Source organism: Oppia nitens, unplaced genomic scaffold (genome assembly GCF_028296485.1).
Source record: "Oppia nitens isolate AA-2021 unplaced genomic scaffold, nextdenovo-longstitch-racon4-pilon3 scaffold4_pilon_pilon_pilon, whole genome shotgun sequence".
NCBI lineage: Eukaryota > Metazoa > Arthropoda > Arachnida > Sarcoptiformes > Oppiidae > Oppia > Oppia nitens.
This window is the reverse complement of record NW_026533232.1, coordinates 3,576,623-3,593,454: the sequence shown is the minus strand read 5'-3', so window position 1 is coordinate 3,593,454 and position 16,832 is coordinate 3,576,623. Positions and strand designations below refer to the sequence as shown.

The 16,832-nt window shown below is 33.8% G+C and overlaps 2 protein-coding genes across 2 annotated transcripts; one reads left to right on the top strand and one right to left on the bottom strand.

Moving 5' to 3' along the window:
* The first annotated feature begins 2,824 nt into the window (after positions 1-2,824).
* On the top strand, positions 2,825-3,905 carry LOC128960477 (39S ribosomal protein L32, mitochondrial-like). Its single transcript, XM_054306568.1, has 2 exons — positions 2,825-2,997; positions 3,052-3,905. The coding sequence occupies exons 1-2, from the start codon at positions 2,925-2,927 to the stop codon at positions 3,585-3,587; spliced, it is 609 nt and encodes a 202-aa protein (XP_054162543.1). The 5' UTR covers positions 2,825-2,924; the 3' UTR covers positions 3,588-3,905.
* A 73-nt stretch (positions 3,906-3,978) lies between these two features.
* Positions 3,979-15,295, bottom strand: LOC128960476 (talin-2-like). The gene is made up of 9 exons (XM_054306567.1): positions 14,825-15,295; positions 12,721-12,886; positions 12,561-12,658; positions 11,978-12,107; positions 6,565-11,909; positions 6,355-6,474; positions 5,667-6,293; positions 4,947-5,597; positions 3,979-4,721 (listed from the first exon to the last, which is right to left on the bottom strand). The coding sequence occupies exons 2-9, from the start codon at positions 12,854-12,856 to the stop codon at positions 4,101-4,103; spliced, it is 7,728 nt and encodes a 2,575-aa protein (XP_054162542.1). The 5' UTR covers positions 12,857-12,886; positions 14,825-15,295; the 3' UTR covers positions 3,979-4,100.
* Between the last annotated feature and the right edge of the window lie 1,537 nt (positions 15,296-16,832).

Below are 16,832 nucleotides of genomic sequence, written 5' to 3'. Positions count from 1 at the left end.
ACTCAAACGAAATCATTATTAAAATTTAAATCAATTTAAATCAATCATATAATTAATAAAATCAAATATTGTGCAAAAAATATTAATACAAACGCATTAAATAAATAATAAGCAAACCATTAAAAAATCGACAATTAATTTGAATCTAAACATTGAAAACAATTGTGATTATAACGAGAGCGACAAATAAATGACTCACATCTCAATTGAGTGCAATTGATTGCGTCAATCATGTGATTGGCATCTGTTTTAGCGGATCCGCCAGAGACCAGATCGACGGGTGACCACAAACTCATGTCTTTATCATATCATTTGTCATCAATTCTTACAAAAACATAACACTCTTAACAGATATTTTGTGTCCAAATTGAATATTATTAATCAAATTATATAACTCTTCATCAATGCTAACAATAAGTATTGTCTGATAGAGTGATACCTAAACTAAAGCAAAAGCGACACATCTTTACAAAAGTAGTCATAAAGTAATCAATAATTTATATAAAGCTTAAGTAAAGGCTTTAATCAATGAATTCAATGCTTTATTTCAAACCATTTATACGATTATCAATATTATATCATCTTTTTATTTATCATTTCATTATTTTTTACTAATTATCAGTAATTTCAACAAATATGCAAATAATGCAAATATATTGATAATTATATATAAAACAAACAATTGAGTTAACAATCACTGCATATGATATCTGTTATGTCAATGTCTTATATGTTATCAAATAAATATATAGTTATATAATATATATATATATATATATTGTTTGCCCTCAAACCAGATATCACTGACACGTTCACTACATATGGCTGTAGACTCTATACTCTAACTCACTGGCAGTCACTGCTCATACAGTCATGTATTACTGCATAACTATAACAGTTCAATACAAGTGATTATATAATAGTAATAATAGTTACAAACTTTACGGTTACTATTATTTATATATTATTTATACATAGAGTATAGTATATAATAATATTGTACAATAATAAAGTGAATATATATAATTTATATAAATTAGTCCATCTTTTTTTAAATTACATTATTCTTAATAATTTTACAGTTAATGTATTTTAAACGACAATATTAATTTGACTTTAATTAACATTGATCAATTATTTAATTATACAAAATTATATAAATTATTGATCCCAATCTAATCTATCAATGAAATAACTAAATGAAATAAAATTATAAATATCTACTAAATGTTAACACATTTATAATTGACTACAGTATTGTATTACATATAAAATACTGTATATCATAAGTGATATACCGGTATATGTATATTATGTTAGTATTAATATAATCTTATAATACAGTATACTGTATAACCCTATACAGTATATAATGGTATTAATTTAAATGGAAAACTATATTTATTACTATATTATATAAGATCAGCAAAAAGTTTAAAACATTTTATTGAAAAACACTTAGTTTTTAATTTAAATATTATATTTTTTTATATTAATTAACTTTATAATGTTATAATTTTTATGGTCTATAATGGCTTTCAATGTATATCAGCAAATGCATAATGAGATGCTAATTAAGTTTGATTTGATAGAAAATTTAAATATATATAAATCATATACAATATGACCATGTTGTTTTTTTTATAACTATAATATTTTTTTTTGAAAATATAATTTATTCTTCTATAACTAACTTTAACATAAAAGCTGTGATTAATTGTTACTGTTTTGAAAAATTAAATTAAAATACTCTGTGATAAAAAATTGTTTTTTAAATTTCTAACAGTACTTTAGTAAAAGTAATTTATAATTTTATAACTTTTTATATACACTGTACAATAAAATACCATGTTAAATTTTTGTAAATGTAATTAAAATTTTGAACTAATTGTAAATAATCTACTATATGATTGATGTCTTCATCTAATAAAATAATTCATAATAATTTTGTTTAAAACATAACTCTTTAATATAAACTACAAAATATTTATTTTAATATAAAATTTATTTTATTTTTATTAAAGTGATTCACATTTCTATTTTTATCAATTCAGTAAAACGGAATAATATACATAATATAATATTTAAAATTAATTATATTATTTTATAACTCTTAGTAATATTTTTCTAATAATTTAGAATAAATAAGAATCTGATCCGTAAATCAACTTTTAATAAATTTGTTCTCCATTTTGTATTTTTTATTATATAACAAAATTAATATTGAATTTTTATATTATATGTTTTTTATATACAAATTATTAGCATATAATTTATAAATTAAAACAATTAATTAAATTTAAAAATACTATCATATTTTTAATTGTGATTATATCAAACTTTTGCAGTTTTTTTTGATTTATTCATCGAAAACAATTCAATTTCAGAATAATTATGAAATGTTATGAATGAATTTGTATATAATATTTTTAACTAAATTTCAATATTTCATATAATTTTTTTTTAATAATTTAATAGTTTATACACCTCCCTGACTATAAATCCCGGAGCTGCGATACATCCAAACATTAAAATATCTGTATTATGATATACGTAGAAACCATAGTACAATAAATAATATTTAATAGTTTTATTCTAGATATAGTATTTAGAGAGATATTGACCAAAAACCAGTTATAACCTTTTTGACACTGATTTTATATTATTAGTTTATAAATTATAATTTTAATTTTAATCCGGGACAATCTATTATCAATGTTAATTGATCTCTGGATCTAATTCTTTGATTATTCCGGTCAAAATCCGTGACAGTTGGCAACGCTAATGATTAAGTTTATGAACGAACGGTCCCTTTATTAGTGTACACTTTGTATACATTTAATGTGTTTGAATTGAATGTTATTTTTTAGTATAATTTAAATTGAATTTTGATTTACTTATTGAATGTTTAATTGTTTTATATAATGAATAGATTATATCGATTGACAATCACTTTATCGGATGTAATCAATGCAAACATATTTGGATTTAATAGACGTATGAATTGTTTGAACAAACCATTGATTTTACTAACAAATTGTTGAATTACAGTCAATCCGGTGTTTGTGGTAAACATCGACCGAAAAGTGACCAAAAATGCTGACCATATGTCTCGTTCACTATTGGATGACATAATGAGTGGCTTTCTATGGGCGACACCAAAGAGGAGACTAACTCTTGAGCGAAGACTTGTTCGGCGATTCGGTGTCGAGAAATATCCGGACTCGAGTGACATCATTAGACCCAAACAAAACATCATTATTTGTGACCACTGCGGCCACTATCACGAACTGCACACCATTTGCGGTAATTGCTATAAACGAGTCAAAGACGAAACCAAAGTACTGCTCGAAAAAATGAAAGAACGGATCAACTATTTCGAGCCAATTGATAAAGAAATGGAGTTTAGGTATGAAAATGATAAAACAAATGACAAGACGACAGACAATAAGCGAATCGTTGAAGTGGACAGACAGAGACCCGATTGGTTCTCACAGAATTTGATGACCAAAAGTGTTGGCAATAAATGGATTCAAAAGAATGCTATTATTGCTGAACAACAACCAAAAGTCTTAACAAAAGATTAATTAATTTATTTTATTTTAATATAGATTTTGATTACAATTATTACAATTTGAAAGAATAAATTGTTGTCATATATAATATGTTTATATATTTTATATTATTATTTAAAGGCCCCAACATTTTGAGATCTGTTAGAATTAATAACATTTTATTTTAAATATAATCTAAATATGATATGCAGTGTATATAAGTAATATAAGTTGTTTTAATTTGAATTATAGTTCATTATATTATAACATGTCTATCTTTAGGCACTTTTTGTTTAATTGAGTTATAGATTAGTAAGAATTGCACAAAAAATAATAATTGAATAAAATTAAAATATAAAACAATTAATGAAAACTAAAACATAAATTATTTTAAATATCTTTAAATTTAAGAAAACAACACAATTCTATATAGAAAAGGTAGGAATTTGTTATAAAATGATATATAAGTTATAAACTATTTTTAAAGTCATTTTTTGTGGAAATAAGTAATGTTTAACAAAAATCCAAATAACTATCGATAAGGCTTTAGTATCCCTGATATTCATCTGGAGGTCTGTTTCCATATTTTGCTCTATGAATTGCAGCCAATTTTTCTCTGGCCTCAACCAATTCCCTCTCTTTCTTAAGTATCTCTTCTCTCGCAACTATTTCCTGAGCTATTCCAGGGACTCGTCTTTTACTGATAATAATGCTTTGTTCTTCGTCGTGTTCAATGGCCTGTTGTGCTGAACGAACCAAATTGTCGGTCGCTTTTTTGACTGCATTTCCTGCTGTTTGCAATCGTCTCATTGCTTGTGAATCGGTGTCAGCTTTTACTTTGCAAGCGACTAATAGTTGTGCTGTGGAACCGGCCACTTGTTTTGCAGCTGATATTAATTTTTCCTCTGATGCCTGTCCCTGGACTAAAGCATTGGCCGCTTCAACTAAACTATGAGTAGCGGCAGCAACATGTCTAGCAGCGGATATTAGACCGTCAGACCATTGGCCGTCATCTGATGCATAAAGAGGTTGTCCCTCAACCTTACCGGCCAATACAAGTTCTCTTTGTGCTGCAGAAGCAGCTCTTACGAGTGCAGCGGTTGCAGCTGTTATAGACTTTGCCGCTTCTAATATCATTTCATCGAAATTCATCTCTTCGTGTGGTAACTGAAATTAAATACTTGTTATTAATAAAAATGTTGAAAATTTCAATTAATAAAATGCAAATATATTGAAGTATTGTCGAGTAAGTGAATGGTATCATTAGATTCGCGTATATGTCTGATTCTCGGTTGATGTTATAATCACAACCAAGAATATCAAACATATCTCGAATATATGACTTATAATGTCTTAAATTAAGTGCTGTAAAAGCAAACAACATGTGCTCACTCTAATGCTTGTTCGTCGGGGCTGAAGACTGGCCAGTTTCTTAGCGGCCGCATCTATAGAAGAGGCTGCGCCCAACAATTCATTCTCAGCGATAACAGTTGGATCGTCGGGATCGACCCAATCTGAACCCTTTAGGAGTTCAGCACTGCTAACAATTTCTGTGACTGAAGTAGCAATAGTTCGAGACATAATAACCAATTGATTTTTAGTTTCATTTCCAGACATTCCTCTGCTAATAGTTTGGTGAACCATTTGTAACAGTTCTCTATAATGATAAGCACAGCTTCTTCCTGATTCTAACACACGAGATCTCAATTCTTGTGTTTCTGCAGAATTAGCGGCAGCTTTACATGTGATTAATAAATCATAAATAGCTTTTCGACCCATATTTGCCGCTACAATCACATCGTCCTGTTTACCACTTGTACCCGCGGCTACAGCTTTAGCAGTGGCTAATGTCACCGGTTTTGTAACTCTAACCAGATCTTCAGGAGAAGCTTTTCTAACAGTTGGCATTTCTCCAGAATCAAAGGCTCGAATTTCTTGTCCTATGGCTTCGATAGTTGCTTCAAGAGCTCGGGTACCTCTTTGATGCTCATCTTCAACTGTTTTTACTGTTTTTAGTAGTGATGTGACATTTGTGACCATAACCTATAAGTTATAGAAATATCAATTTGTTTATTATACAGGATATACAGGAAAATAATAATAATGTCAAACCTTTGCTGATTCCTTTAAGTACATCATCGCCGGATCATTAATGCTTTTTCCGGAAGCAGTCTTTGTCGATCCAATTAGTTCTCCAAGAGCTGTGGCTACATCTTTAACGGCATTCAACAACAAGACCTGTGCTTCTGAGTTATTAGAGCCCAGTGAAGCTGCACCTAATTTGACCACTTCTGACAATTGCATTATAGTTGTGACTGCATTTTGCGCGGCGACAGCTAACTGTTCCTGACTGGAGGCCGCGCCTGCGACTAATGTTTTCGTGTCCTCCACCAAAGCCTTTGCTGTTTTAAGAATGGCTTCTCTATGATCGGCAAACGTTTCGTTTTCATTTTCTGAGTTTAATGTTCCCGAAGCGGCAAACATTATAGTTGTGTCTAAATCTCCTATAATTCCGCTGACTGTTGAGGCAGCGTTAATACAGGCCTGAGTTCCTCTTGAACCGGCCTGAAGTGCAGCTAAAACATATGAAACCTTTTCGGATACATTCTTAGCATTATCTGCCAGATCTCGTTGACTATAGGTATCTCCAGGATTTGATTGACATTGACCGGCACTTTTGGTTATGTCAATACATGCGGTTCCAAGTTCTTGAACACTGGCTTTTATACGAGAGGCGACCTATTGGTGGGTAACAATCAAATTAATAAATATATATTTAATATATATTTAAGAATCAAACCTCAGCATTACTGGTGGCTCCAACCACACCATTCACATCATTGGCTAAATTTGAGTAATTATGAGACAGATTTGCGGCCAATGGACCTAAACTCGCCACTTGTGTCGTTGATTTGCCGACCTTTGAAAAGTTAATTTTATAAATTGCGTTAATATTGTTACTTTGATTTAATAATTTAAAATATATTATGAAATAATGACAGTTTCAGACCATGTCCTGAGCAATTCTTGCAATTTCTTTGGCAGTGTTAACCATTTTTGTCTGATAGTCAACATATGTAGAACCTGATGGCAACGCTGATGTCGATGAATATGAATAATGTCTTTCATCTATTTTGGTTATAGATTTTGTAATCGACTCTATAATACCAGTCACTTGTCCGGCTTCAGTGGCGGCCGATTCCAATGTATGTAACAAGTCTTGTAGCGCTTCTTTCATTGCATCACTTGAGTCGTCGATCTCCGCGTGAACTGACGAAGCCTTTGAGTTTCCTCCGCATTCTTTAACTGAATAAATCAATTGCAGCGCGCATTCGGTCACAGTCTTGGTTTGATCTAAGATTACCATTTGTTGTTTGGAGTTCTGTGTCTTAGACGCGCATCCGATAGCATTTTGAACCAAAGGATCAAAATATGACACCATTTGTGTCACAGAATGACCTAATTTTTCAGCTTCGGCTTTACCTGACATACGAACAGAATCGATGTGTTCGAAGATTTCAGTGGCCGCACCATTCGTGGCCTCTCTAAAGCCTTTAAGTGTATTATCTTGTCGCGACTCCAAGTTTTGACTAATAATATTGAGTGACGACTGATCCAACTCACGGATACATCCGCTCAACTTCTCAACAGCTTCATCGCACTCCCGTTGTCCGGGAGAGGCGTCTTTGATAGAAGTAACCAGTTTTTTGATAGAATCGCTTACATTTTTGCTGTGATTCGCCAATGTTTGCCATCCCGGAGGGTCTTTGGGATTAAGCGCAAGTGATTTGGCAGCAGTAATCATATTACAAGAAGCGTCTATTATTGCTTTTCCATACAAAGTGATGGGTTCTTGTGAAGAACGAGCTTTGACACTAATTTTTGCGGGAATGGGAGCAAATTCGGGTGAATTCGCAAATATAGTCAAGTTTTCAACGGCTTCAAGAAGTGGTTTCGTGGCTTCAGAACAATTGTAATGATTGCGCTGAGAATCCGGGTCCTGATCTAAGGCTTTAATCTCTTTGACTAAACTGGCCGTTGCATTGGCAACATCTTTAGCCGACTGAACAAAATGTCTTTTAGCGACAGGATTTGTTGTTTTAGAAGATGCGACGCGACATGCATTACACAGTGCAGACGTGTGCTTAGCTATGACTGTTGCCGCAGATAATATCTGTTGTTGATTACTAGTACGGGTAGACAACTGCTGACAAGCAGACTGAATGGCTTCATTAGCCCTATGGAAAGCATTGATATCAACTAAACCAGCCCTTCCCGAAACACTTGATGGATCTGATGAACCAACGAGATAGGCTGCTTGTGCTGCGCCCTCCAGTAGACCACAAATAGAATCTGAAGCCTCTTTAATGGAATGACCAAATTCTTGGTGTTCATTCTTCTTCGCGTGATTTGCAATACCGGTCATTGCGTCGCCCAGTCGTCTGCTTTTTTCTGTTACCGTTTCCAAGCATTCAAAATAAGTCAAAACATTTATTGGTTCACAAGGATTATCAAGTAATGGTCGCATCATCTGAATGTTTCTTATAGCAGAATCACATTCCTTCTGTCCCGGAGCTGAAGAACTGAAAATATTAACCAAATTGTTGATACTTTCAGTAACAGATCGGCCAGATGTGGCCAAAAGACTTCTAGTATTCGGCGCGTTTGGATCGACAGAAACAGATTTGGCGGAAACTAATAGTTTGCTCGAACACATCGATAGTGTCTTAAGATTGGATAACATCTGAGAGCGAGTGTCATAGTCTTTGGTTTGACCAGCAATTTCAAGTCCACAGTCAAATAACTGACTAAAATCGTCATTAAATTGTTTGGAACAGTTAGCTAACATACTCGGACTTCTTGAACCGTCAATGACATCGGAAACTGATTCACTAAGTTTTGAGGCAGCGTTTGACAAATTAATTTGCAATTCATTGTATGACTTGTGAGTGACGGGAAGTTCTTTGTTAATGAGTTGTGTTGAGTCCGTTATGTTTCTGATGGCTTCGTCAACATCTTTATGTCCCGGAAGACAATTGACACAATTATTCAGTGAATTGGATACACTTTTAGCCACTTGTGTTAGTCTTTGTTGTCGTTCTCTGTCGTGTGTGTTATGAAGAGCCCATTTTGTTTCTTCAAATAAAAGTATCGACTTTTCCAACACATCCCTTGCATTATCAATGACACGCATTTGAACATCTCGTTCAGTAGAAGTGGCGGCTACTCCTCTGACAGCAGTCGTCAAGTTTTTTAAGGCATTTGACACGTCTCTGGCCGCGTGTCCCGTGAAGTTTTCGTTGCCCTGAGAAGCAGCAGTCAAAAGCTGTGCCATCGATGAGCCCACAGATTTACATGTAGTGTTTAATTGTGAACAACAATATTCAAAAGATTCTCCGGGAAGTGGTTTCAAATGATAATTAATGGCCGCCTTTCGACATTCAGCTAATTCTCTGTCTAATTCTCTAATAGAGTCAATGGCGGCATCCATTTCAAGTGAAGAACTGCACGCGTCCTGTGCTTTCACTAAATTTAATCGCAATTCTGTCAGCGCTTCTGCTAATTGTTGTGATGTCTGTCCCAATTGAATGGCAGATGATTGGTCTGTTATGGTTGGGATAGAACTTTTGGAAGTCATAACGAGGCGTTGTGCCGGTGCTATAAACTGATCGCATGCATTGATAAGAGCTAACTGTTTGCTTGAGTTGTCGGGTTCTGCTTGTGTACCCCTAACTCCCTGAACCACTTTAGATATAATATCGTTGACATCTCTGCAAATCTGTAGCAACTCGTCTTGTGTGACGTCATTGCTATTATAAGGACCACATCCCTGTGCCGCTGCAATATTCTGTGTGGCCATAGCTGTAGCGTGTTTTGCACTCGACTCCAATCGGGTAATAACTTTACGTTTAAGTGCATTACTAGCGGCAGTATTTGTAGCAGTTCTTAGGTCTTCAGCAGCTCTTTTGAGTGCCGCCTGAGAGTCAGAGTCGTGCGGATTTGTGGCACAGCCTTTGGCCGCTTCGACTAGTCTTGAGGTCGCGTCAGCCAATACTTTGGCCGCCGATAGTAAGCGTTTTTGAAGGTCTGAATCTGGCTGAGTCTCGGCCTGACCTTTGATGTTATGTATAAGCTGTGCGGTCGCCTGCGCCAAGATTTTTGCCTGTCTTACCATTTCTGTTGCATCTCCTGTACTGCTAAATAACCTGTCAGTTGCGTCAAGTATGGTATCGACAGCACCGTCGTGTTCAGTGGGACGACGGCCTCTCGTATCGCTCAAACTTCTCACGTGATTTAATAGATTGTTAAGCGCTTGTGTTACATCTGCCGCCGCATGTTTCAAGTCTCCGATAAGTCGTGGATCAGAACATGAGTCTTGGCATACCTTAACAATGTTATCAACAGATTTGGCCACTTCTTTAGACGCTTCAATAATCTGTTGTTGACAATTGGGATTATTAATAGTGGGCGCAACCACTTTAGCGCAGGCGACTAATTGAGAAGTGGCTAAAGCGCACTGAGTGGCGGAACTGATAACTCTGTTTTGCGCCGTCTGATCTTCACAACGTGAGGCCACATCTTTGGCTTTTAACACCAAATTTGCTGCTGCATTAGCCACTGGTTTTGATAAACTTAAAAGCATATCTGCAGCTTCTCTATCATATTCATCCTCTTCTCCAATAGTATACAACAAATTAGTGGTCGCTTCTCCAACTTTGGAGGCGGCATTCAAAAGGCTCTGTCGCGGAGCTTTAGTAGTGGGTTCGGCAGCTTTAAGCAGTTCAGAAAAGGCTGAACACAGATTTCTGGCCGCATCGATAAGTTTTTCCCCTTTATCGTCGTCATCCATAAGCGCTGCAATAACCTTTACATCGCGAGACAATTCAGGTAAGTTAGTACTAATTGTATGAATGGCAGCTCCCAGTGCTGGATGATCCACTTCATCCTCAGAAACTGATGTCAATGTAATGACTTGAGCCGTTGCTGCGTTCAAAGCAGCCATTTGTGATGAAACAGTCTCTTTCTTGACATCCAATTGGCTTTGTTTCCATCCAAAGTCTGGACCATATTCTGGTATCTTAGCCTTTGTCTCTAATTCTTTAAGTGCTTTTTGAACCGCGTCCTGACCCACACCTATTGTTGAATGTAAAGCTCGTTGTGGTTCTGATAAACCAGTTTGAAGATACTTAGGATGCTGTGCAGCCATAAGTGGCGATTGTTGTACCGGCGCTTGACTTTGAATTGCTGTTAACTGCTGTTCAGGCATTTCTTTGATATTTATAGTTTGAGGTCCATTAGTTCCGGGTCTTATAATGCCAGGTATAGCCAAATCCTCGATGATTGGTTTGGACGGTTTCTGTCCGGGTTGGTGCTGAAGAATGGTTGCCTTTGATGGCGACACACTGTCCTCAACCATAGTCGAGCCTTCATCTCCTTCAATGCCAAAGTGATCTTTTGCTTTCTTTCGTCTTAAAATAATATCAATATATCCGGCAATTAATTGAGATATTTGTTCGCCTTCTGTCGTCTGAACTGAATAATATGAATCGGAATAATCGCCAAAATCTAATGTAAAACTATTAGGAGAAGCGGCCCAACGTTTGACTGTAGTCAATGGCCACGTCTTTATTATTTCTTTAGTTTTTTCATCCAAACGAAGAACACTATCTTTAGTAACACCTAAAAGTCGAGGAACTAATTTGTTTTTGCCTTTCATTTTTTCTTTAACCAAAAAGAAAGTGACGCCATAAGTGCTGAGAGAACGGGCCAGTCCTACATACTTGACTTTGGCCTCTAATTCAGACTCTCCGATATGTTGTCTGTGTTGACCCAATACTTTCTTTTCAATTGCTTTATCTCTTCGCGCGTAATCTCTCGGCAAAAACTCTTTGAGGTCAAGAAATCCTGTTCTGTGTTTGCTTTCAACGAAATCACCGAATTGTATTTGACATTGAATGCCAGCAAACTGACAGCCCTCATCAAGAGTGACGGGATGTGTACCCGCTATAATGGCATCCCTGGACTGAACATATAATAAATTCAATTGTACCGGATCTCTTGAGTCTATATTTTGATCCGAAAAGAAAAACTTTCTTCTCAATAGAAGTGTCTCTTCTTCATCTATACCCTGTTCTCTAAGTGTCTTTGAATGGTCGACCCAATTGAGGTCGTCATCAGTTTTAAGTTTTTTCTTCAACTGTTCCATTTTAGAGTCAATTGTTTTATCTCTGCCTAAAGTACTCGTCTTATCCTTTTTCCTGTTCAGAGTTAATGTTCCCGTAGAAGAAAGAGTTCCATCTCTAAACTCTTCTGGAAAATCTCTTACGAGTGAATACTCGTCATGATTTGTAATACCTTTTCATTATAATTCGACAAAACAATTAGACAAAGAGATAAAAATACAAGAAATGGCTAATTGATACCAATTTTTGTACAAATAACGACCATTAGATTAGAGACGGGTTGGCTGTCATCGACTAAAACCGTTTTGACTGATCCGTCAAGCATTCGCACCCTAAGAGTTCTCATTTTTCTTCTATACTCAAGTAAATCCTAACATCAAAACGACAAATAAATTTATTAATTTAATTGACTTAATGGACTTGAGCTGAGGGAAGGAACACATCAATAGTGATCCCGTCATACATATCATCCCCATCTCATACTATCCCATATAATATCCAATTTCTAACTAAACGATATCACTCTGGATGTGCGCATCCCTCCAAAAATATATCAAAAAATAGCTAAAATCAATAATTTTTATAACTTTTAGCCAATAGGGATAAGATGTCTTATAGTGCAAAACAAATTAATTTGATTGATAGACATTGTCTCAAAACGATATTTCATTTGAGTTTTATTTCAATTAATGATCATTTGTTTCTTGAAATTTCATTTTTATAATAAATAATAGGATTTTGTTCATTAAGCAAAAATTATTGATATACAGTAATGTATAGCGCGTATTGATTTAGCAATAATGACAAACTGTGGTAGACTTACGCCATTTCTAAGCAGATAGTACTCCAGAGATCGTCCCGGTTCTAACCAAACACCCTTTTTCGGGTCTTCATCCGTCAAAAATAAACCGTAATCTTTAGCTGTAATTATTTGAATCAATTGATTAGTTTATGCATAAATGATAAATCAATTGATATCATACGTTGACCGATGTTTGCTTCACTGATTTTTTCTTTGATTAGACGGCAGGCATCGTATATCATAAGCGATGGCTCGAATTGCATTGTCTTCACAACATTTTTGTCAACAACACTGATCTTTAGTGAAAGTGTTGCCATTTTTGCCACAACGATCACTATCTCACTGTCCTATTATATAATTAAATGCTTCATAAATCACTAAATATAATGGCTTTCCATTCAATTCTAGTTAAAGGTTATTGAGGTCTCTTAGAGATAAAACTTTATCTCTATGTATGATATAATAAACCTAAAGATCTATAGTTTTATTGTTTGTAGAGATACTGTCCTTTCACTCGTTATTTTATTACTGTTTGTCTCTTACATTGTTTAACTGTCTATCCGTTTACTCATTCACTTGATATTATATTTGATGACAAACCGTCGATACATTATTTTATAAGTTTTACACTAAATTTGATTTATTTATCTTTCCTCTCCCTATCGTATAATTTAATCAAACAATCGCTTACTATATATTACATGCAATATATCGTAACGTTTGTCCATATAATACATTGAATGCACACTGGAATCGATGGAATCGGCATTTCAATGGTCTCATTGAGTGATACATACAGTCAGCACTTTATATAATTTAATTGCATCACTATTCCTAACATTTTTCAACATTTATATAATTACACTATAGTTTTACATTGGTTTTGCATATAATTCAAATAAAAACTTATTTTTGACAACTTTTGTCAACTTTTTCTATTATCAAATACTATGACCGCAATGTTATTTTATATGATAAATCATATATTAATTAAATAACTATTGTTTGTTGTATAACAATATACTATTGTATATTTTAAAAACAGTTAAATTTACTTATTTATGTTAAATAATATTAGTTATCAAACGTCGATATTATGTGAAAGTAAAAAAACAAAGTGGCCTTGCATATATTTTAATGTTTAGAATTAATTGATAATAAAATTGTAATTCATATAAAAATTGTGATTTAAAAAAAAAGTTTTAATATTGACCCCAATTTTGTAAGTCGATAACCCCAACCCCAACCCCAACCCAACCCAACCCCCGCATACCTCTCCATATGACCACAGATGGGACAACAATTAAGACTAAGAAATGAAGACAATCGGAAATGATGGCGATTTGTGGCAATGATTACAATAAATTGTGTGAATGTGTTGTTAGTGTTGAGAGATATATAGAGATATATAGAGATATATAGAGATATATAGCGTGGGATTCATTTCCTATTATAGAACTTAAAGCTCTAAAGCCTTATACAGACTAACAGGCATTGCCTTCACATGCATTCAAATCAATGAATTTAAAAAAATTGTGTCTAAAAAACAAATGTTAACAAACTTTTATTTAAATCAGTTGTATTAGCCCTCCTAACCCCCACCGAGTCTACAATAATGTTAAAAAGTAGTGAAAATTTATTAAAACGAGTATCAAATTTGTCAACTATTATTTTTAACACATTATTTTTACATTTAATTATAATTTGCGCGGATTTCCTATTTTATAAAATATAGTTGGAGTTAGTGTTTAGTATGTGTTGTGTATGTTATGTATGCTATATATGACTTGTATTAATATTTTTAGACAACTTTGGTGCCAATAATCTGTCAATTGCTTAACAAACATTAATAAACCATTTTTTATGAATACAATATTATTACATAATACATAACTAACCACAACTTTCCTCTTAATAATCTTTAATAACAAAAATATTTATCACATATTATTGTTTAGTTGAAAACAAAAAAGTAAAAGTAATTCAATACTTTTAAATGTCAGTCAATATGTAGCTTTAAATGATAAATACAATATTAACTATAAGTTATTTTCAATAATTATTAAAGTAATATTTGAAAAATGTTAGTAAATAATGACTTTCAATAGTTAGGACCCGTTTTTAGTTTACAGATTTGATACTTATTTATATAATCAACGCAAATGTCACGAAAAAGTTGTTTATTTAGGGCTAACTTCAAGAATATTTGGGATTTTATCATTTTTGGCGATAGTTTTAAAGTTTAAATAGATTTATGAAATGAAAAAAGTATGAAAATGTCAAACCTTTCAATGGTTCCTATCGTTTGAATCGTTGGTTTTGATATCAAGTGATTATAAATAAAAATCAAAATATAATAACAAATAATTACATTAAGTGTTGTTATTATTGTATGAAATCCAATGTCAGTACTGTTTCAGTGAATCACTGGATTTAGTGTTGGTTTTACAGTGCACTCAATGTTTGAACACTGGCTGTGAGCACAGGCACTGAGGGAACGGGATATACGAGAGCAGTCACTACTAATTGCTCTCATATGTGATCATCGGTGGCGTACAGACTGACAGTACTACCAGTGTTGGGCATCGGTTGCCAACACTTATGGCATACATTGCATACATCGCTATCTCTGTTGACTGCATTGAGTTTGCACTGCAGTTGTGGTGGGAGTTATCAATACAACATAGGGATAGCAATACATTGAAAATACATGTTAAGCACCGATAGCTTTTCCCCACTCCTTTACCATAGACACACCTATCGGAAGGCCGACCCACACGCCAACCCCCGGCAAACTTGAACTGATGGCCCAAACAGTGGGTCGAGTGCTTTGCCATACAATAGAAACACTGCAGACATCACTCATACGGATAGCAGAGATATATCTTAAGTATATATACAGTATTTGTATGATATGTCTGTCACACCCAATACTTACTGAAAATATGGCGCTTAAGACACTATCTGTTCCAATGACGTCATCAAACAGTTGTTAAACACTTGACTGATAAGTCAAACACCGAATAATCAAACTATTAGTCTGTCTTTGATCGGTCCCATAGGTGTCGAAGTGTTGACTTCGTTATCAAAGAGTTGGTCAAAGATGTCAATTGTAAGGAGTGTTTGGTTTATTAAGGAGTAAATAGAGAACTACTTAATGATAGCTAATATAAGGCAAAGTAATGCAAAGCATAAGCTTAAGGGAAACACCAACTCATTGAGTGAATGTAGAAAACGGGACAAACCTTATATAGACATGAGGTTTGTATTAGGTTTGACTCTTTGGCACAAACATTACAAACATTACATACATCTCAATACAATCCATTTCGACACACATTCAAATTCATTGACTTCCCAATTGTGTCCTCATTTTATGTCACAATGTCTTCATCTATTGCTAGTGTTTCATCAAAACTTAATTCATTAATTATCATTACCTCTAACTTACAAATTTAGTATAACTTTAGATTTTAGTTTATAGTAATTCATATCCAATAGTAATTCAATTAGACTATAGTTATATTATGTAATTCTTTACTAAAAGGATTGTATGTATTGAATGGCAAAACAGTTTGAGATTTCATTTAATTAGATTAAGTGATGGCAAGAATACACTATATATTCCCATATTAATGGATACTATTATTCACATTCAATGAACAGTTCAGTTATGACAGCAATACATGGCTTTCAATGACATCAATAACTGACTAAATGAATGCAATTCTTTTATTTTATCATAAAATATATGTATTAATGCATAAATCTCTCTCTCTCTCTCTCTCTCTCTCTCTCTCTCTCTTTCGCTGATTTATATAACTTTGAAAGTTAGTACTGAATTGAGTTGTATGTGTTAGTTGAGTGCATCATACGAAACACTGCTATACTGTATTGATGAGCATCTCATACAGTGAACATTGAATGCCTTCCCATCCCTGAGTGTCTCTGTATTTCTCTTTTACTGTTAGTCTACAGTATTTTGTCTGCATTTATGTGGCACTCATTCACTCATAAGACATAACATTTCCGGACAATACATATTGTGAATGACTGTAAATCATAGAGTCATAGAGTGATGCGGGGAATGGGATGTTATGCTTCTAAAAGTTGAGTTACTGTAACATTGAGAGAGAGAGAGAGAGAGAGAGAGAGAGAGAGAGAGAATGTGTAGGGGCTGTAAGCACATAGCAAAAGGATGCAGTGATGCACACATTGGCCAATAGTTCAAAGATGTTGAGCTAAACCAGTGATTTCTTTTATAAAACTATAAAAATGAGGGGAACGGCAGCT